The 24,049-nt window shown below is 36.4% G+C and overlaps 1 protein-coding gene across 1 annotated transcript in view; it reads left to right on the top strand.

Annotated features, from left to right (window-relative positions):
- Positions 1 to 1,575: 1,575 nt before the first annotated feature.
- Positions 1,576 to 24,049, top strand: part of LOC106875429 (collagen alpha-1(XII) chain) — a 161,995-nt gene continuing 139,521 nt past the window's right edge. The window contains exons 1-7 of the mRNA XM_089351166.1: positions 1,576 to 1,654; positions 10,150 to 10,490; positions 17,557 to 17,785; positions 18,574 to 18,723; positions 21,183 to 21,209; positions 21,895 to 22,235; positions 23,827 to 24,049. The exon at positions 23,827 to 24,049 is cut by the window's right edge and continues 6 nt beyond it. Of these exons, the coding sequence (XP_089207292.1) occupies positions 1,576 to 1,654; positions 10,150 to 10,490; positions 17,557 to 17,785; positions 18,574 to 18,723; positions 21,183 to 21,209; positions 21,895 to 22,235; positions 23,827 to 24,049 (1,390 nt within the window). The remainder of the gene's footprint in view (positions 1,655 to 10,149; positions 10,491 to 17,556; positions 17,786 to 18,573; positions 18,724 to 21,182; positions 21,210 to 21,894; positions 22,236 to 23,826) is intronic.

Below are 24,049 nucleotides of genomic sequence, written 5' to 3'. Positions count from 1 at the left end.
CGTGGGTAGGAGAGGTGCAGCCGGAGGGTATAAAGTTCAGAATCAGACAGTCCAGAAGGAGTAGATCCAGAAGGAAAGAAGGTAGAATCCAAAAGTTCGTGTGATGAGAGGAGACAGGATTAGCTGGTGCGACCACGTGAGCGTGTATTATATGTGGGAGAATATACGAAAAAACAACAACAGACGAGGACAGGTGGTGTAAATAACAAAAGGATGTATTAGTATGACGCTCGGGAATACGGAAAGTCTTTGACGTTTCGAGCTACGCTCTTCAACAGAAAGAATACGGAGACAAGGAGAAAAACACGGAGAAAAACAATTGAATAGTGTCCAGTCAACGGTCAATCATAATAATGGCTGATCATAACAATGGCTGACCGGAAGTTAGAAATTCTTTTTTCAGGAGAGCTAAGAAAGGGGGAGATAACAAACGGTGATCGAAGAACGAGGGGCTGTGTGTGGGAGATAGAATGCTGGTGATCTTGACGTATGTAGTGTGAAAATGGGGAAGGGAGAAAGCACTTGGTCAGTTGTAGTGTGATGCGAGGGTATTGGTGTGGTGTGATGTGAGGGTGTTGGGAGGTGGGGAAGGCATGGGTGGAGTGTGGGTTAGGCTGAGGGTGGGGTAGAGGTAGGGGTCTGTGGGTAGGGGGTATGTGGGTAGGGGGTATGTGGGTAGGGGGGTGTAAGGAATTGGATGGGGTGGAGTGGGAAGGTAGAGTAGGAGTGTGTTGGGGTGTGGTGGGATGAGCTTATGAGGGGGTGTTGACGATGAAGGGGGAAGGGGAAGGTGGATGTAAGAGAGGGGGAAGAGGGGGGAAGATGGGTATGGGAGGGGAGAGAAAGAGAGGAGAGAGGGTGGGTATAAGAGAGGGAAGGTGGATTGAGAGAGGGGGAAGGTGGGTATGGGGAGAGAGAGAGGAGGAAGGTGGGGGAAGGTGGATTGAGAGAGGGGGAAGGTGGGTATGGGGGGAGAGAGGGGGAAGGTGGATATGGGGGGAGTGTGTGTGTGTGTGTGTGTTAGTGTGTGTATACGTGTCTGTGTCCTGTGTGTATGCGTGCGTGCTTGTGCACAATTCGTATGTTACATAGTGTATATTGTAATATTTACCCTCCTCCTTAGAAAATTTTGAGTATAATTTTCCTTTATAATAATGAAATATATATATTGATTATATATTTGTATATATTTATGTCTGTCTATCTATCCACCTACATACGTACGTATGCATACATGCGTACATACGTACATACATACATACATACATACACATATATACACTCATCTGATTAAGTGGAACGTGCTTGACCTAAAAAATTTCGTTGGTTGGAAAATATTACCTTTTCATCGTATGGCGTGATATGTAAAATTGCAATTAATAATTATTTCAGTTAATCATAATTACTAAATCACTCACTTAATCATTTTGTACCTCAATCCAATTATACATAAATTGGTTTTATCACCTTTCGCATACTCATAGATATATACCACTTGAAAAAATATATTTGACCTTTGTATCTATACCATAGTTTATAATGGGCTTATAAAAGTCAGGGCTTGATAGATTCCTTATGTCAAAAATGACAAAGATGTATTCCCTCTACTGGTTTGTTTTGCTGCTCTGTGGTGGCAGCTTAGCAGCTAAACCAGGTAAGAAAAAAATTATTTACCATATATTTAACGAATGCAATTATAATATATAATTATTTTAATATAAAACACGAAGAACATACTTCTTTGCCAAGATGTATACTCGATCTAATTATTTTCCTTTAGGCTTCGACCATTGTATTTATATATTTTGACCCTGATAAACACTTCCTAATTAATCTTAAATTTACATCTTGATAATTATTTAACTTTTTGTTTGTTGTGACGTTTTTTTCTCGTCTTTGTGTTCTTTAATAGCATTCTCTTTGAAGTGATATAATGAGAATTTAATACGCTTTTGTCTACAAAATATTTGATTTCTTTCAATGTAAGTCTCATCTGATACGATCAATAAAATTATCGCTTAATTTACTGGGCAGCAAGTCGAAAATCCGGTTCCAATTACAGTCGTTTCGCTGTATCCATTCTGAGATTTTTACCTCAGGGAACCAAAAAATGACGATAGTTATTATTATTATTATTATTATTATTATTATTATTATTATTATTATTATTATTATTATTATTATTAGCCACCTAGGTGTGTATTGAATTGTAGAAATAACAGGACAGCGGACTGAATACCGGGCGTAGTTTATTTAAGGCTCTTTTATACCAAATTCAAATTCATCACAACTCAACTTTTCTTTTCTTTCTTCTGGGGCAGATAAAGTATACGCATTTTCTAAGAGGATATTATTTCTTGTAAACATGTCCCAAGTCTATAACGAATGTTAGTTTCATTCAACAAATTTGTTAATGGAGACAGACATTGCCCAAAATTTGGGTGAAAAGAAAGAATCTATCTGGTAGAGTCTCCAGTAGTCGGATGGGGAATTGTATAAAATACTGCTTTCAAATAACTTCCTGAGACTTTGGATTCTAGCAAGCTTAATGTACGTGGATAATCACATTTTTTATTTATTTATTTACTTATAGAAACTTTAAGTGGAAACATTTAGAAATCTACCCTAGACTGGTGTATAACAACAATTTTAATTTTTTCATTAACTCCATTTTTCTGAAACGCTAAAACATTCATGTCAGATAGTGTATTTCGGTACATGGACACCACCAACCACAAAAATATTTTCAAATCGACCAAAGCAGATCCTAAAACACAGAAAAGAGGCCATAGTCATATAACCCCATCCCCTTGTGAGGACAGAGAACAGAGAAAGGCCGAATGGGATCACTTCTATGCAAAATCAATTTAATAAAACTATGAGTAGGTGTATATTTCCTGAGATAATGAGGTACGCTTCGCTGAAGTGGAATCTATAACCTCTGAGGCAGTTTCTGTTTTTTTCCCGTGAAGAAGAGTCCTTCTATTAAATTATTCGCCTCCGAAGGGGAGGACATGAAAATGAATTCCTCTTTGCCTATGCCCAAACGTTCTGTAATCTCAACACCTATATCCTGTAATCTTAACACTCTCTCCTGAAATCACAGGCCCTGTGCCCAAAATTTGAAAATATTCTTCTTCTTCTTCTTCTTCTTCTTCTTCTTCTTCTTCTTCTTCTTCTTCTTCTTCTTCTTCTTCTTCTTCTTCTTCTTCTTCTTCTTCTTCTTCTTCTTCTTCTCATTATTATAAAATTCCGCCGAGGTCGACTTTGCTTTTCATCGTTTCGGGATCGATAAAGAAAATACCAGTGAAATACTGGGGTCGATATAATAGACTATTCCCCTCCCCCCAAACTTTTAAAGCCTTGCGCCTTCAGTAGAAAGGATTATTATTGTTGTTGTTGTTGATGTTTTATGTACTCTCTGCGCAATACCTGCAATATAAAACGGCAAGATAAGATATGAAATATCAAAATTTTAGAAAAATGTGACATTTCCAGTATCAAAAATATGCTGTTGAGAAGTGAATGTACGTAGGCAGTACATTTTCGAATGCATGACTGTAGTTCGAAAATTCTCCTTTATGGTATAACAATAAGTTGAATCAAATAATTAAAATTCTTACATCTTGGGCAAGTTATTGCCTAGATCGATCTAATTGGTGTAAAAAGTGTCATGGTGTATCTAAATAATTTGAGTGGAAGAAACAGAACAACGAAAGAATTATATCTTGCAATCGATAGATACATCTGTCTCAGATCCATACTTGGTCTCAAATTACATTCACGTATCCAACACAAATAGATGCAGCTTCAATTTTTGATCATTTTTTAAATATATTTTCCTTCGAACATTTATATGTCAAAATCGACGCGACTAACCATCATTATCATTATGAAGGTGACGAGCTGGCAGAATCGCTAATCACGCTAATTAGCGGCATTTCACCTGTCTTTTCGTTCTGAGATTAAAGTTCGGTGAGGTCATCCTTTCATCCTTTCGGCGTCAATAAAATAAGTACCAGTCAAGTACTGGAGTCGAAGTAATCGACTAATTTCCTCCCTACAAAATTCAGGCCATGTGCCTGTAGTAGAAAGGAATATTATCGTTGTTGTTGTTGTTTTTGTCGTTGTTATTGTAGTTACTGTGTTTTGAGATACTCGGACGTGTTACATCTTGCTCACCCATATCCGTGATGATTACCAGGCGAAACTCTGTGGAACTCATTTCGCTCCAAATAGAAATATAGGAATTGAATTGTTTGCATCATTTCTTCACTGTTTGGGATGACAAAAATGTGACTGCGAAGAAAAGTTTTCTTCTCTATCTTGTTGTTGGCACTCCGTCGCTTACGACGTCGAGGGTTCCAGTTGATCCGATCAACGGAACAGCCTGCTCATGAAATTAACGTGCAAGTGGCTGAGCACTCCACAGAAACGTGTACCCTTAACGAAATTCTTGGTGATATTCAGCGTGACACAGTGTAACAAAGCTGACCCTTTGAATTACAGGCACAACAGAAACAGGAAGTAAGAGTGAGAGAAAGTTGTGGTGAAAGAGCACAGCAGGGTTCGCCACCATACCCTGCCAAAGCTTCGTGGAGCTTTAGGTGTTTTCGCTCAATAAACACTCACAACGCCCGGTCTGAGAATGGAAACCGCGATCCTATGACCACGAGTCCTCTGCCCTAACCACTGGGCCATTGCGCTCCATTTTCTTCTCTATCACTCATAAGCAAATAAACAAAGCAAAGCAAAAAAAAAAAAAACTATATAAAAAAGATGCCCCAACATAAGAACTAAAAGAAATGCATTTTTACAGACATTAGAATAAACAGTGAAAATAAAGTCAGTTCCCTACTAGAACATGTTTATTTCTCAAGAAAAATAAGGTATTTCTGACAGACAACCATACAAATAATGAAAAGAAAAAAATATCTACGTAGCAATAACACACATGAGCATGCATTCGCCAAGCAAATGAATGAATGTAAAGATCTAATCGAGACAGGAAAAGCATCTCCTGTCTTCTACTGTTGCATTAGCTCCAACAGATATGCCATAAAAATGAATTACCTTTTAGAGAAAATAATTACCTGATAGAATTATGTAAGAAGGTAAAGGGCATCAAAACCATAATCATTTATCAAATAGAGAAAAAAAAACCTCTTTGCTTCTCGATAAGCATAAGGATGTTTTCTTTTTTCCCCGAAAGAAAATTTTAGTTGTCTTCAACCGATATGTGGTGTAATATTGTTCGTCGGTCGAGGGAGTTACTATGGAATTACATAAATAATATTCAAAACGGGGGACGAGGTGAAAAATGAAACAAACCGAGCTGGTACGTTGCACATCTGACTGCACCGCAATATATGGAGGGGTGTAACACAAGGCATAACTTCATTAACTGTTAGCATATCGTCAATTTTGTGGCGTGGTATATGCAGATAGTAACGAAGTAGCAGAAAAGACGTTCAGTGGCAAAGTTTAATGATTTCCGAGAGCTATAGAGCAATTCCGAAACTGTGCTCCGTCGTGGGTTGAGAAAATAAGTCAGAAAACTAATGTTACAGGACAGAAAGATCAACTGTTACACTTATGAAAGAGAGTCAATTAAGTGGTTTCTACACTGAGGAACTAGAAAAGCCGAGGAATGGAGAGAGAGCAGCAGACAACAGCGAAACCAGTAACATCAGCAAGGGCAATTCCAACGTCTGCTCTTCTACCACTGATCGAGGCAACAGTAATGGTGTGTGGGCGGAATCGACTCGAGCTCGGTTCCAGCAGTGGAAAAGAACGAATCGTCTCTCACCCCGTCATCCTTCTGCGACGGTGAGGAGCATTAGGAGTTTGCAAGGAGTTAGATAAAACAAGAAGACGAAAAACAGAAGGTCGATAAAATATTTATGAATTATGTTTCCGGATGATGAAAAAGATTTCAAAATATAATTTTAATACTGGAAGATTTCAGTGTACACAATATAGGTGAGTGCTTCCGACGTCGTCACTAAACCTGCAAAACTGTGGAAACTGTAGATAATTATCTACACATTAATACGTCATTCGAGAAAGCAAATTTTACTTAATTATTCAGCTTGCGTTTCATTTTCGAATGTTTCGAATGCCATTCCAAATGAAAGATGAAATCACATAAAGATGAATAGTGAATAAAAATATTTGCTTTTCAAAGTGACAAATATTTATGAGCATTACAAACACATACATACAATATGCTAATTATGAAAATTCAATTATATAGATTAGCATATTTTAAAAAAAATTCATTATCCTTGATAAGGAGAAAAATAGATTTTATTATGATAATGCTATAATCTTTCATATCAGCCATATTCATTGATAACAATTTTATTTCAACGTCCCCGAAAGAATCAGAAGATGGAATTGATACCACCAATATTAAAACTTGGAAAGGAATATATGCAATCGAACATACTTCTATTTCTAGAGAGTCCATTATTCCGTTTTACATATCATAAATATTTGAAGCAATATGCTTATCATTTTAATAGCACGGATTATGATTTCTCTTAAATTGTCTTTGTACCTGCCAACTGGACAAGTTGCAGCGACATAGGTTTCATAATTATCAGATATGCGTGAATTTTTCTTGTTTTAAATGAAATTCTCATTATTTACTACAGTAATATTCCCGATATCGACTTTTTGTGCTGGAAACTACATATAAATAGCATATGTGTCCTGTACGAAAAAAATCCGAATAAGTTATTAACAAGCGCCATACTGTTTAGATATTTTTCGTAAGCTTTTGCAGTCTTTCCATAGAGCAATTTTAGATTTAAATTTTATGTAAATCTGATAAGTAGGACTTGATTATTGTGAGCATTTTCTTCTTATCCTTGTTCTGAACGAAAAAAGAACATTGAAATATGTGTAGTTTTAGGTTTTCCAGAACGCAATAACCAAGAGGTATAAGCAATTATAATAACCAAGTCTGTAATAAGTATGCTGCAGAAAATGAAAGATATTTCTTTTGCTCATTTGAAAGGAGCAGTTATATATTAGAATTTAAATCTAAAATAAGCGCATGGTTCATTGGTTAGAGCGCCAGACTCATAATCATGTAATAATGAGTTCGATTCCCGGAGCGGGCTGTGTGTTGTGTTCTTGGGCAAGACACTTTATTTCACGTTGCTCCAGTTCACTTAGCTGTAGAAATAAGTTGCGACGTCACTGGTGCCAAGCTGTATCGGCTTTTGTCGTTCTCTTGGACAAGATTGGTGGCGTGGAGAGGGGAGGCTGGTTTGCAATGGTGACTCAATCTTCTATAAAGAACCTTGTCCGGACTTTCTAGAGTCACTTTCTAGGTGCAATCCCATGGACATTCGTGACCAAAGAAAGTCTTCAGCTCTTACCCTTTTATATGGAGAAAGCCTGCAACTGATAAAACTGGTGCCAACAATCTATAGTTTTAGAGCAGGAGATATTGGGATTCATATCTTAATATTTACATAATATTTATAAGGATGTAGTTAAGTCCTAATCTGTCTAGGTCATCAAATGCCGTGACCATCCCGTCATTTTGATGTATGCTATATCTAAGTATATGTTATGTTATGAACAGATAATTGACTGATTTTTCAGGAAACCTGATGTTTGATCAAAATTAATAGACAACACTAAATGCTTCAATAGAGACACATAGGTAAAGACACTAAAGCGCAGACAGTGTAATGAATAATCACAAAACTCACAACACTTTGAACTTCAAAAGATAACTAATTTCCATTTGCAGACACAGAAACTTTTTCCAGTTCCTCTGCTCTCATCAAAAACTTTAACTACATGCTCTGCTAACCGCTATTCTACTCCAAACAAATTTCGGTCTGTCGTCTATAAAATGTCTGCTCTCTTGGGTATTCATTTAGTTTCAGCAACTTACTTTTGCCATTCTTTATAGTACTAGGTATGTTTTTCGTGCCGCTATAGCTCACCTTAATGTTCAAGAAGCACAACAATAAGATAAGTGATAGCTGCATCAAAACTTTCCAATGGTATTAAGATCCACAATGCTAAAATAGTGCAAATAAACGAAGAGCAAAGGTTATATGACATTGAGGAAACGTTAAACTTTTCCTATAAAGGCAAATATTGAAAGAAAACTTCGTGCATTGCACGAATGTAGCAACCAACAACACAGTGGACTACATATAGAGTTCAGAATGCAGTCTTGCAAGATTCGCCTTCACGAAAATGACAGATCTTTCTCTCGATTCTTTTCCGCAGGGTTATCTCGATTCTTTTCCGCTTTCTGGCATATACAATAACCGTAGCTCTAAATAATTTGATATATGTAATGGCAAATCACTTAAATTTTGCCTGTTGAAACGAAGACGGGTTAGAATATACTTGATGAAATCAATGTGTGTCTGTAACACATTCACATATATATCATTTCCATTGTGCAACACTGTCGTATGTCCAAATTTGGCCAATTGCGTTTTCTACAATATTATTTTTGTCTGCAATAGCCGGTTCTTTTGGTCAAACTATCGTATCTCCAGCTCCTTCAGATGCTAAGAGATAAAAACCTCTCAAAGTGTAGTACAACTGTTTAGCTATGGAATGGTCAAACGATGATTTCGTTTTCTGAAATAAAAACGTTTATCTGTGTGTGTGTGTGTGTGTGTGTGTGTGCGTGCGTAAATACATATATACTAATATATATTTATTTGCATATATGTATGTATGGGTATGCCTGTATATGTGTTTATGTGTGTGTATATATATATATATATATATATATATATATATATATATACACACAAATGTATATATATAAATATACATATATATATAAATATGTGAATAAGGGATGACCACTAAGTGGACATCCGATATGCTAGAAAGAGGTCATCAACGACCCAACCACAAAGAAAAATAATGTTCTCCAGAAAAAAAATTTCGCAAAACACCAGAACATACGCGGGCAAGACAAAATGAGAAATATACAGAATGAAGAATTAATTGTGTACCGGTTTCGAAGATTAACGTTTTACTTATGAACATTAACGTTTTGCTTACTTATGACCTCTTTCTAGCATATCGGATGCCCACTTAGTGGTCATCCCTTATACACATGTAATACAATTTGTCTGAATTTTCAGATTTTTTATATGCTAGGCCACTTGGTTTTAAACTGAATTAATATTCAATTTATCACCCTCTCTATATATATAAATATATATAATAATATAAATAATATATAAATATATGCATATATACATACATATATGTACACATCTACATATATATGTATATATACATGCATACATGGGTACAGGACATCAAAAAAAAAACGTTAAAAAAATGAGAAACGAGAACATAAACAACAAAAACATAGAAAACAAACTTTTTTTCGAACAACGAAAGAAACAAATACAGAAACGAGAAAGGCAACATTCCCTTCATCAGTTGTCTCCTATTTTATCTGCTCCGCGTTTCGAAAGTAGAGATAAGACGCGACTTCGTTTAAACAGTCCTTCCCGCAAAGCAAATTAAATAAAATTTAGGATTTTTTGCGGAGGGTTAAAGTGGTAACAAAAACAGGACAGTGAGAACAAAACAGTAAAAACTAACGGTGAGGGCTGTTAAGCCAAGACGATGTGAAGTAGTGAACGCTGGAAAAACGAGCTTTGAGAAGAGACAGGCAAAAGTAGGTCTTGTCTTTAGGAAGGAAGTGGAAGAAAGGAAGATGGATAGAGGTTGGTCACCTGTGAACAACGAGAGAGTCACGGAAGACGAGTGAGAGAGAGAGAGAGGGAACGGTGAAGAGGAGAGGAGAAGAATAGGGAAGGGTGGTAGAGAAAAACAGGAAGGAATAAGAACAAGAGAGGGAGATACATAGAAATAATAGAGAGGGATAGAGTGCGCATGGGAATTATAACGATAAAACTTACTAGAAAACGGATGCGTGGCGTTCGATCATATAATAATATTGATACACACACACACACACACACACACACACACACACACACACACACATATATATATATATATATATATATATATATATATATACTTGTGTGGGTGTGTATATGTACACATACAACCAGACGTATATTCTTAGTTTTCGATATATGTTTGAAATCATTTTTTTATTTTTTGCAGATAATATGGATTGTAAAGACAATCCTCTCGATATACTTTTCTTGGTGGATTCATCCGGAAGTGTCGGTGCTGCCAATTTCAAGACAGTTCTTAAATTTGTGACCAGTTTTGTAGATAGCTTTGATATTGGTCCTAAAAAAGTTCAAGTTGCTGTAACAACGTTTGATCACAGGGTGCTACCAAAAATCAAACTTAACCAAATATACAACAAACAAGCTCTTAAAACCGCTATTAATGGTATCCCACATAGTGGCGGTATGACTTCAACTGATAGAGCCTTGGCGTTTGCCAGAGTTCAAGCTTTCACTCCACAAAACGGTGGACGTACAAATGTCACGCAGGTATGGATTTTAACTGTTTTATAATTCAAACATTTTTATTCATATTAAATTAATCGAATCGATAAAATCACTCATATTTAATTAGAAATTTTAATAGGTCTAAATACTTTACAGCAGAGGTCCTCAACCACTGGGCCACGGACCGTTACCTGTTCCGTTGATCACTTGCTACTGGGTCGCAGAAAAATAATTAACTTGTCTAAAATTACATAAGACCTAAATTTAAAAAGATTTGTTTAAATAATCAACATTCACCAACTCAATACTATCTATCATGACTGTAAGTACATTTTATGAATATTTTGTATATTTATATAATTAATGTATATTTTACGCCTACCTTTACTATCTATCATAACTGTAAGTACATTTTACAATCAATGTATATTAAAATTTTTTTGTAATAATTTTCAACTAGTTTTTTAATCCCAACTAATTTTCAGATTTTAAAGAATTTCGGTACATGAGAGTAAAGAGATTATACACTTTTTCTTTCCATTAATAAATTGTTCTTTTTATTATTGCTCTCTTTATCGAAATGCACTTAAATTACACATATGTGATACTACCGGTCTGCGGAATTATTACCCGGCATGGAGCCGGTCCGTGGTGTAAAAACAGTTGGTGAGCACTGCTATACAGTCTTTAGTTTTGTATGTGTTCGGTAAAATATGTGCTTCTATGTTTGGTTCACTATTTGGTTCTGTATTTATCGTCACCGAAATTGATTTTGGCTTTTATCACTTCTTGGCTTGAGGTTATCTTATTAATATTATAAACTTAACTAGTGGGACCCGAGGTTCCACGGAATGGGAAAAAAACTATGAGGACCTATTTAAGAAAGAAATGATGATTGGAATTTTTATAGCATTCATAATTTAGCATTCTTTATATATTCTTTATGTTCGTCTACATTTATTTCCTCACGTCTCTATCGGTACTGTCTTTTTCCTCTTTTTATTATATTTTCTCGCTGTTCCTCTCTGATCCATGCTCTATATCTGCGCATACTATCTCGGGCAGCTTGCAGCTGCGTTTCTTGTGAATTCAGAGTTTAGGCTAAATTAACCCTTATAAACAAATGAGTTTTTAAGCGACGAGACGATAAATAATTGCACTCATGTGTGCAATTAACAAGCAACAACCCATCAGTGACTGAGAAGCTCAGGACTGAAAGCAGAGACTGAAGGTTTCATATTAGCGGCACAAGATGAAAGCTTGCTTGCCAAAAACTACCAGGCTAACGTTCTTCAAAACGGTTCTGAGCTTAAATGAAGGTTCTGTGATAGATACATTTAATGAAACAATAGATCATCTCGTCGCAGGATGTCCTGTGCTGACACCAAACGAATACAAAAATTGCCGCGAGAGGGTAGGACAGTATTTACATTGGAAAATATGTAAACACTACAAAATCAACACTCCTGCTTACTGGTATGAACATCATCCCGAGTCAGTTGTTGAAGATAAAAATGTCACTATCCTCTCGGATTTTCCAGTCAACACTGAGAGAACAATCTAGGTTAATCGACCAGACATTGTCATTAAAGACGGGGAAGAAAATACGTATAGACTAATAGATGTAGAGCAGATGTAGTGTGGGAGCATCATAGTCAAGTATTGAGAAAAATTCTTTGGGGTTTTGATTAATTCAGCACTGGAAACGTAGGTGTTTCGTTCAACATCTTTAAACCAAGCTTATTTAGAGACCCTTTTGATCGGGAAGGGCTAATCGACACAAAGGAAATTCTAAATGGGCCTCACCTGCATGGTCATGCTCTGTTTACCTTGATATAAGATCACCATGTCGCAGACATATGGTTGTGATGCATGTGCCTGGCATAGACTTATGAGACGGTTACTCATGGAGGGTATATTAGGCTTCGTACATTTGTACCCCCTAATAATAATAATAATAATAATAATAATAATAATAATAATAATAATAATAATAATAATAATAATAATGAACAAACACAACACTGATAATAGACCTTATTATTATTGAGTGAGAGAGCAGTGCATGTCATCAAAATGACACTAGAATAAAATATACGATGCCCAGTATACTACCCGTTTAATAAGGGTACATTAGGCACATGCATCACTACCATACGTGCGTGACATGGTCATCTCATATCAAGATAGACAGCGCATGATCTTGCTGGTGGGGGACCAGTTAGAATTTTCTTCAGGTCGAGTATCTCATCCCGCTCAAAAGGTTTGTTTAAGGATGTTGAACGAAACACCCATGTTTCTAGAGGTGAATTATCCAAACCCCAAAGAATTCCTCTCAACACATGGCCATGATGCTCTCCCACTACTTCTGCTCGTGATCAGAGATGCACATACCGTCAGCCACCAAGGACATGCTCAACTTGTTAAATCCAAGCAACTGACAAGCAAATATGTGGTATTAAACAGAATATTTACTGTAACCATCTTTTATACCAAGAAAAAACAACGTACATGATAACAATTCCAATCATTTATGATCAGAAGCCATGAGGGCCAGTGCCTGGTACTGCATCAGGGCATTATTATTATTGTTCAGTAGTTTTATTTTTATAACGTGCTTTCACTTCACTACCGAGCGCAGCTCTGTGCGCCTTGGGTATGTGCTGTGGTTTGCTGTGGTGCTCTTATGGTTACTGTATTGAAAGTGTTTTGCGTAGGATGTGTGCTGCGCCCAGTAGTGCAATTTTCTGTATGTTATATATATTTGTAAGTCCTGGTGTTTTTGTTATGTATTTGTCTGAATATTTTTTTATTATACCTAAGGCACCTACTATAATAGGAATTGTTTCTGTTTTTAGATTCCACATTCGAGTCACCTCTATTTCCAGGTTTTGTATTTTGAAAGTTTCCATTTCTTTTAGTGAGACGTTGTCATCTGCTGGTATTGATACATCAATTAGAAAGCATTTTTTTCTTCATGATCTTTGACAACTATATCTGGTCTATTTGCCTTTATTTCTATTATTATTATTATTATTATTATTATTATTATTATTATTATTATTATTATTATTATTATTATTATTATTATTATTATTATTATTGTTGTTGTTGTTGTTGTTGTTGTTATGGCCACAATACTATAAAGTTACGGAAATTTGGCGCTCCGTAAGTTGAAACAGTGTTTGTAATCTTTTCGGCACTCTAAGGACCCCTGTGTTCATTTTATTGTTACTATTGCAATTCCGAGATTGTCTTGACTGCGTAGATAGTATTTTTGTGTAGAAACACAGCTTGTCATGCTGGGGGTACTCATTAATAAATTTTGAATTTTAAAAACTTACAATAAAAGCAAATATTTTGCAATTTTCTTTAATTATTTAAAGATGGCTGATAAAGATGGCTGATAAAGAAGCCAGTTCGACAAAGGAACGCGCTCTTTGTCAAATCTCGACGCGTGGAAAATGCTTCTGAGAGCGAAATACAAAAAGAGACCCACATCACCCGATGAAAGAAGTTTGGAACTATTGAGATGAGGTTTGGGACAGAAGAAGCTAGATGTAATTCCGCGACCACTTAGAGGAATGACAACTTTTTCTTAATCCCAAGCTATCGCGGCCAACGACTTGCCAAGATTAAGGTGGTGAATATGCCGCCAGAAATAGCGAATACCTGGTTAGTGGCGGCCGTCTTGGCATGTTTAGAATACGAATTCACAATATTGGAGGTCAAGAAACTATCTAAGCAAAACAGGTTAGGTATAGGTATGGAACTGACCTTGCAATGCATGCAGGACCATATCGACCAGCGGTCCGACCTAATCTATTTCCCGGACGGTACTCACCTGTCAGTGTTCATGGAGGGTAGAAAGCCAAGATGCCACAAAATCACTTGAAGGCTTTCTGCCCTGAAACAAGGAAAAATAAAGTTCCACTGCTGCCAACATTACAAACACTACAAGCTCAAAATCATAAACACGCACTCAAGACTCCTACAATGACTTCCACACCTACGTTCACACCCGCTCCCAAACCAACACAAAGAAGGAAAAGCAAGTTTCTCCTGAATGGTCTGCTTCCAAATCAACATCAACTGTAAGGACATGGAGAAAGAAGGTCTGAAAGATCAAGGATCACAGTGTCAAATGTGGGTAACCGAAAGAGGAGGAGAGTACATAGCCCTACTCCAAGAAACCAACAAAAACTGAAACCACGACTGCAACACAACTCAACGACTCCAACAAAAACAACAAGAACAGCTTTGAAGCAAAGTCAATTGCTCAATGATCTCAAGTCGCTTAATTTGGATGTGGGTGCCATTAGTGAAACAAGGATCTCCGGTAAACACGCTCTAGCATCCATTTTCGAGGACTACGAGTTATTTTCGAGGTGTTCACATCTTGTGGCCTATCGGGAGCGAGTGGCGGTGAAGTAGTGCTACTCCGGAAATCCTTAGATCTCCAAGTACGGGCTATCTTCATGAACCCGGATGGTAGGGTGGTGGTCCTCGACGTGAATGGCAGTGAAAGTGGTGCCTTTAGACTGGTTGTGGTTTATGTCCCTACAGGGGTTGGAAGGACAGATTTCTTCAGGTGTCTAGAAACATTGTTTGGAACGTCTCACATATTAGTAATAGTGGGGGACTGGAATAGTATTTTGGATGCACGGAAGGACTGTGTGGGTTTAGTACATAGTAGGAGTGGGTGTAAAAATTTAAAAACTTGTTCAGGACTTTCCAACTTTCCGGAATTCCCTGATGTGCTAGTGTAGACATGGAGCAACTACAGCAGGTCATCCAGATCATATATAGATAGAGTATTTGTTAGGTCAGAGAATAGGGATAGCATAAATTGTGCAGAATTTAAATTGGTTGGCTACACAAATTGGAAATTTGTGATATGCTCAGAAAATTTAGGTAGGACCAGTAGACAGGGAACCCTTTACTGGAAGATGAGCGCGTCCTTACCGGCTCGCAAAGACTAGAGTGACCGGATTAGCGGCAGTTAACGGGTCCTGTTGTCAACAACCAACGGTGGATCGCTCTGAAGAGAGCAATTGGAGTAGAATAGATAGCGTTTAGTAAAGATTTAGCAATGGAAAGAAATAGATTAGAGGGAGAACTAGTTAGCAAGTCTATTCTGGAGGAATTTCCGGTCGGGGACTACTATAGATAATTTTCAGATGTCTTTGACCTGGAAGTCCTACCGGGGGGCGCTACGCTGCCGGTTCGAGATAAACTCTACAAACATGGATGTGCTATCAGACGGGTTTGCCCGAGGTACTCGCAGAGCGACAAAACCTTTCTGCATGCACTCGTTCAGTGCCCGGGAATTGCTGACTTGTGGAGTTACATCGAGCAGCTGTCGTCGCATGTGGGGCGGATCTTTATGTCAGCCGAATCCATAATGATGATTTCTCCGCCGCCCTCCTGTAATCGGGTAGGCAGGACAGTTTTCCTTTGTCTGGTGGCTGTGATGAAAGAGGTTGTCAGGTGGACGAGGCTGAAAGGAATGAGGACAGAGACATTCTTCTTTAGTAAAGCTCACATGGAATTTTGTAAGGTTCACTTGAAAAGGAAAGTGAGGTGCTGTCCTCGAGTGAATTTATGAAAAGGTGGGTGAAAGTTGCGAAAATGGCAGGAGTGGATGGTACCATTCTTAGTGTAGACCTCTTAGTCGGAAGAAAGAAGTAGGAGAGGGCTCCCGTCCATGGTATTCAGGGTAATCTTGGGTGGTGGGGATCTTTGATTATACCTTGAGGTCCTCCTGTATCACGGGGACCCCATTACTATCACTTTTTCCCCTCTTTTTCTAGTGTCGTATACTATTTATACTTCCCTTCTTCTAATGTTTACTCTGTGTGTGTTTGTGTATATATATATATATATATATATATATATATATATGTATGTATACCGTGTATTTATATATATATATACATACATTATATATATATATATATTTTTTTCTCATTCCAACATATGTAAACCCCCACACTTTATGTTTGTTTTAGTATTGTGCCCCTCATCCTTTGCCCTGGTGGCTACTAAAAGAAATTATTATTATTATTATTATTATTATTATTATTATTATTATTATTACTATGAAGGCAGCGAGCCGACAGAATCGTTAGCATGCCAGGCATGCCGTCTTTACGTTCTTAGTGCAAAGTTCGTCGGAGTCGTCTTTGCTTTTCATCCTTTCGGGATTGATACATTAAGTACCAGTAAAACACTGGAATCGATGTAATCGACTAAACCCTTCCTCCAAAATTTCAGGCTTTGTGCCTATAAGAGAAAGGGTTATTATTATCATTATTATCATTATTATTATTATTATTATTACTATATAGGTTAACAGTTAGACTTCCGTATTGTTTTTGCTTATTCTTTTGGTGTGTGCCGTCAGGGATTTATTGAATTCATAAGTTAATATCAAAACAGTGAATCTATTTATCATGACTTGCAGCGATACTAGTACGAGGTTGCGTTTAGGAAGCATGAAATAATTTATCAATCTGAACTACTGTACGCATTTAGAGGCTTAAGATAAATTGGCCTCAGCAGCTTTTCTGTTGAAAGAGGTCACATAGATGAGCGATAGAATAGATCTCTGGACAATAGCATTGCTGTAAATTAATTCTTGTTATTTTACTTTGTGAGTTGAAATTCTGCTGATTCAACCCCACATCATCTGTCCTGTCATAATGGAAAATGTCACATGATACATTTATGTCAGTTGAATCCCTTATGTCTAAAATGCAATACATTTACTCTGTTGTTCTATAATATTATACAACATATAAGAATGCGAGCTGACGGAACCGTTACCGTGCCAGGCAAACTGCTGAGCGATTTGTCGTCTATCTTTACGTTTTGAGTTCAAATTCTGCCGAGGTCGACTTTGCCTTTTGTCCTTTCGGAGTACATAAAACAAGTACCATAGGAGCAACTGGGGTCGATGTGATCGTCCTACGCCCTCCTCCAAAATTGTTGGTCTTGTGCCAGGGTTTGAAACCGGTATTATACAACGTATCAATGTGTAGACTGTTAAATATATTCAACGTGTATAACAAATATATTTACCAATTTTCATATTTTGAATTTTCAGGTTGTTGTTGTTGTTACAGACGGAAGATCAGGTAACAAGGCATGGACAAAACGTGAGGCGGACCTGATACATCAAACAAACATACAAGTATTTTCAATTGGAATTGGCAGTGGTGTTGACCAGACCGAACTGAAAGCTATAGCTTCTGCACCAGATATGGTTTCAACCGTCGGAAACTTCAACGAGCTAAAGAAAATCCAAGACAAGTTGCATACACAAACTTGCACAGGTAAATTGAAGCTAATTTCAAAATAAGAGTCTTTCTTGTAATTGACCTCACGTTTTCCTTACCACTCAGTGAATATTTATTAATTCCTTAACCCGTTCGGGGATCAAATACGCTGGACACGTTGTGATTGCCATTACAGTAGTGTTTCTGGGTAAAACAATACACCCTGTACGACTATGTCTCTCTATCGGGTTTGTCTAATTGCTCTGCTCGAGGTTAAGGCCTTCACATAACTTAATTCGGTTCAACTAATCGTAACTACGCTCTTATAATTATGCAATCCATCAAACTGGGAAAGTTGTGGAGTTTTAAGATATTTCACTAGCATGCAATATTGTCTTAATTTTACATTATCTCTTCTCGAAGTGAGACGAGATGCTTAGGACAGATTTACGCTATAACACACACATGCACGCGCGCACACGCACACACACACACACACACACACACACACACACACACACACACACACACACATATATATATATATATATATATATATATATATATATATATATATATATATATATATATGTGTGTGTGTGTGTGTGTGTATGTATGTATCTATATATGTGTGTGTATATGTATGTGTGTGTATCACCAAAATCCTCAATGATACTGCAATAAAAAGCATTTACAATTAAATCAATGAAGGTATTTTAAATGATTTCTGTTTCTCATTCATTCGCTCACTCTCTATGTATATCTTTCGTTTATAATAGAAAAAGAACTACACTGCACTTTGGCCATATGTTCTAATGTCTGTTGATTTCTTCTGTTCTATTTAGCTAAACGTCAATATGATAACTGGGGTGCTTGGTCTCCCTGTACAGTTTCTTGCGGAACAGGTGTTTCAAAACGTACCCGAAAATGTCTTCTCGCGAAGTGTTACGCCAATACAGGAGAAAACAAAACGTGTAACACACAGCCCTGTCCAAGTAAGGAAACGTTTATTGGAAATAATACTATTCTTTCACTTTTGCTTTTATCGTTTACATGAAATCTAGAGTTAATAATTATACCAAGAACAAACTTTGTAAAATAAGTATTTGAAATCAAACGACAAATAGGTATGGCATTAATTATGGCCGACTTTTAATATCTTGCCGTGATTACTTTTGCTTCGCTTTGTAATTTCTTCCCAGAACAAAAACTGTTATTGTCTTTTATCATCACACAAATGAGTAAATACTATTATATTACAGCGCTATGAGTAAATAATATTATTATCTTATAGCGTTATATAATTTATCAAGCAATAACATTAACTTTAGCCTCATACATATGATCAAACAACAGTATTATGCTATAGCATCGTACAAATGAGAAAACAATATCTTTCTTGTTTATTGTCAAACAAATGAGCAAACAATCCTTTAATTTATAGCGTCTTACAAATTACCAATCAAATACAAGGCTGTGAACTGCCAGAATCGTTAGCACGCTGGGTAAATTGCTTAATGGCATTACGTTTCGAGTTCAAATTATGCCGAGGTCGACTTTGCTTTTCATCCCTTTGGAGTTTGATAAAATAAGTACCTGTAAAGCACTGGGCTCGATGTCATCCACTTATCTCTCCCCTGAAATTGTTGGCCTTGTACCAAAATTTGAAACCAATATTATTATCCTATATAAAGGCGGTATGCTGGCAGAATCATTAACACGCTGCTCAAAAGGGTTAGCAGCATTTGGTCCGTCTTTATGTTCTGTGTTCAAATTCCGCCTAGGAGACTTGCATTTAATCATTTCAAGATCGATAAAATGATTATCAGTTGAGCCCGGGGATCGATGTAATCGCCTTATCCCGTCGCTCGAAATTACTGGTCTTGTACCAAAATGTGAAATGAATACAGCGTTTTACAAATATTCGAGTGACAATACTATTTTTAAGCATCATATAAACGATCAAATAATACTTTCATCTAATTGCGTCATAGAAATATGAAACATTACTATCTTGCAGATTCATACAAATTAGTGAAACATTACTATTACTCTAATGGGTAAGAGAAATAAATGATATTATTATTTTATCGTGTTACACAAAGAAGGAAAGAGAATTATTCTATCACCTCATACAAATGAGTATCAGTACTCATTAAGAAAACCTCGTTCGTTTATGAGGCAGAATGCATCAAAGAATGCATCATCCCAAATATCTTCGCCTTTTAGAAAGATAACGTGCGATTTTATGGAATTTTGGCAGCTAATTTTAGCTAGTCAGGGTATCACATTGAGACTTACATGTTAGTTTGCCGTTACTGAAATACACATAAAGGATGTAATGGAATCGATGGTTTTGTGGTTATGTAAGAAATCCTTATTGACCAAAGATATCTTGGGGGAAAAAAAACCCTTAGTTTTTGTTGTTGCTATTTAACACCAGTCCATTCTGCATTCTGCAAGCATTATGATCAAAATCATACCAGTCGCAGTAGAGATGTCTTGTGCTAAACTATCTATTATAAAATCAATTGTTTTTAGTTGACAGAGTTGTGATGTTAGGGTGATTTAACTACTCTTTCTAGTAGGTCAAGTCTCATATTTAGATTCTTTCGAATTCTAGGTAATTTTATGCTGATGACATCTTTTATAACTAATTGGCGAAGAATGGAGGCACGTGGCTTAATGATTAAGGAGCTGTACACATGATGGCGAGACAGAGGTTTCGGTTCCTGGGTCGGGCGATGCATTGTATTCTTAAATGAAACGCCTAGTTTCATATTGCTACTATGCACTCAACTGGCAAAAATGAGCAATCGTGCGACGAACCGGTGTTCTGTTCAGGAGGGAATATATATGTCATGGAATCCGTGACGGTAGCCTTATGGGCCTTATTTTATGTTTTTGAATTAGCAGGGTCGTTAGAGCATCAGATTGAATGATTTGTGGCCTTTGCTCTGAGTTCGTATCTCACCGAGGTGAACTTTATTCTTCATTCCTTTCGGGCCTGATATTTATAGAAATAATCGAGGATGATGAATTGGTGAAATTGTAAATGTCAGTCTTGTGTTATCAGTTCTGAGACGGTGAGTTTTGAGTTCAAAGTCATTTGAGGTAAACCTTGTCTTTCATTTCTTTCGAGTCCGATATATAAAGTACCAATGGAAGAGTAGAGGATTAACAGAATTGTATGACAGCCGGTCAAGGTATCTCGTGGTATTAATTCAGAGACTGAATTTTTTGGTTAAATTGCATCTCCTGTCGCCGAAAAATAAAATAGGAAAGGAAATATACAGCATCACTTCTATCAGAAGAACTGACAGACAGATACTATCAGTAATAGAAAAAAAAACACATAAAAAAATAATAGAAATTTAATTTATACAGTTCGATCGAAAGATCGATTGTCATCATACGATACAACTTATTAATTATATGAAATTTTATATTGCAGCCATGCCCCCAACAACAACGCCGCCAGGTAAGTAAGCACATATTATATAACCATGATGTGTAGGCAAATTGATAGGTAATTGAAGAACTTAAGGCTAAATTCCAAACAATATAGTAATTTTATTTTACTTTTCTTACATTATCTGTTAAGAACCTCGGGTGTTCACTTTAACTCCGACTTTTAGTACTGAAAAAGTTAAATACCAGTAAAATAATCGAACAATTCTATCGCTTGTATGCTTTTTATTACCTAACAAAGCATTATTCCGAAAGAATTCATAGAAGAAAAAGATACCATGACATTCAAATGGTATCTAGGTAAATTGCTCCAAGAAATACTAGACAAACTATCAATACTCGGATATATCTCTGCAAAAATCTGTCTATTTGCATGGGCTGTGTTGTGATGTCTTAAAACATGACTTAAAAGACAACTTCAGGTAGTGCTCTTAAGTGTGACATTTCCTGGGTCAATAAAGGCCAAAGCATGTCTAAGTTATCTCGGAATTATGGAAACATTATATTTTTTTACTCTTCTATAAGTATCGGGTGCACTTATTTTGTTCTTTCGTGATATCACTTATAAACATCTTACACTTACAGATAGCCAGACAGATACGTACATAGATAGATATATAGATAGATAGATAGATAGATACATACATACATACATACATACATACTAAATTTAACACTTTCATTCTTTTGTGTAGTTATCCAAGACTGTAAAGACAATCCTCTTGATATACTTTTCTTGGTGGATTCATCCGGAAGTGTCGGTGCAGCCAATTTCAAGACAACTCTTCGATTTGTGAGCAGTTTCGTAGATAGCTTTGAAATTGGTCCTAAACGAGTTCAAGTTGGAGTTACGACGTTTGATAACGTTGTGATGCCAAAAATTAAACTTAACCAAATATATAACAAACAAGCTCTTAAAAATGCAATTAATAATATCCGTTATCATGGCGGAGGAACTTCAACTGACAAAGTTTTGGCGTTTGCCAGAACTTCAGGTTTCTCTCCACAAAACGGTGGGCGTAAAAATGTCACGCAGGTAAGAAATTTGACTTATTCTCATTTTTATATTTTCAATTGTTATTTATCATTTTGTCGTATATCTTGCCTTAATGTGGAAACCTAATGTCCCATGCTGTTTCAAAGTCGAGTTTCCCTTTTATAGCATTAGAAATATTCTGTTGTTTTGAATTGTTTGAAAAATAAACTTTCAAAGTTGCTCTCCAATATTATGTAATTACACTTTGAATACATACTGACCACAATAGTGCTTAGAATAATTATCTTACTATGCTGTTTTTATTGTCCTTGGCGCTTTAACTCCTAAGCGCGTGGCCAAGAGGTTAGGAAATTGCACTTACGATCGTTAAATAGCGATTTCCTGACAGGAAATCTTCTTGATCAGAACAATTTATTTTACTTAGCTTCAGTCCACTCATTTGTAAATGCGTTCACTTACACGTCAAGGAAAACGGGTTAAGCTCTGGTTTTATGAGTTTGATCAATCACGTTATTTCTTTTTTGTATAAGTGAAGAAGTACCAAATGCCTTTAAGAAAGTAAGAACCAAGTAAAATCCGTTAACTAGTCTTCCTGATAAGATAGTTCCTGAAATATACATTGGAGGGCCATCTCTAGTCTTCATTAGTGAATTGCCTGAATTGTTTAACTGGTGGATAGTACTCATAGGAACATTAATATCATAACTGCAAAGCGTAGAAGTGGTAAAACACGCTATACAAAAATGTTGTTGTTAGTGTTGTTTAGGCGCAGATAACCTTTAATCTTGTAGATATAAGGCATGACAGCCATGACTCTTTCTCTTATTTTCAGACATTAAAAAAATTCTAAACTGTATGATTATCTAATTATTTGTATTTCTAAGACGGTAGAGAGAACTCATCGGTTCTTTCTAGCAGATTGTGTTCATTCCATGCACATATATTTCCAAGCGTGTGGTAATCTTTGTTTTATGTAATCACTTCTCCATCTTTAAATGTTTGAACCGAAAAAAGAAATATTTGACACTGTAGTTAATTCACAGATTTATCGACGACATTTACTTTTAAACTATCTATGGTTTATTTTGGTATTTGAGTAGCGCTTATCATCATACTATTCTTGACATTACACACTAGAAGTGAAATAATTGGTGAAAATAGCGGCCTGGTTTCAACACTTGTTTCTTCTCGCATCTGTTATTAAGCGTCAATGGCGCCAGTTAGTAAAACAAAACAAGGGGAGAAAATATATTTAAAACACTGAATTGCTAATGGCTTTTCTTATAAAAATGTAGGCAGATCTAAATGTCTCTAAATCTGAAAGAATTGTTTGTAAGATTAAAAATACCTCGTACTTTAGAAGCAAATTCTCCTTCGTATCAATTTCATGGCTTCACGTCATGTTCAGGATAACTAGAACACAAAGAAGCAAATCTATCTCAACCAAATTACTAAAACAAATTAGAAGAAACAGCGATTTACGAGAACAAAGGTACAAAGAGATGAAACCAATAACCCTAAAGTTAGAAGCTCAAATATTATTGAGTTAAGTTTTGAATTTGAATATTAATGGTAAAATAGCCCTAAAGTTGAAGCTGGAATATCAATGGTTTACCTTTTGAATTGTTAGGTTGTTGTTGTGCTAACAGACGGACAATCAAGTAATAGAGCATTTACAAAACGTGAGGCGAACCTTATCCACGGAACAAACATACAAGTATTTGCCATTGGGATTGGTAAAGGCATTAATCGTAACGAACTGAATTCTATCGCCTCTACCCCTGATATGGTTTCAACTGTAGGAAACTTCAACGAATTAAAGAAAATCCAAGACAAGCTTCATACACAAACAT

This window comes from Octopus bimaculoides, chromosome 4 (genome assembly GCF_046866305.1).
Source record: "Octopus bimaculoides isolate indiv1 chromosome 4, ASM4686630v1, whole genome shotgun sequence".
Taxonomy (NCBI): domain Eukaryota; kingdom Metazoa; phylum Mollusca; class Cephalopoda; order Octopoda; family Octopodidae; genus Octopus; species Octopus bimaculoides.
This window is presented reverse-complemented; position numbering and strand designations above follow the sequence as displayed.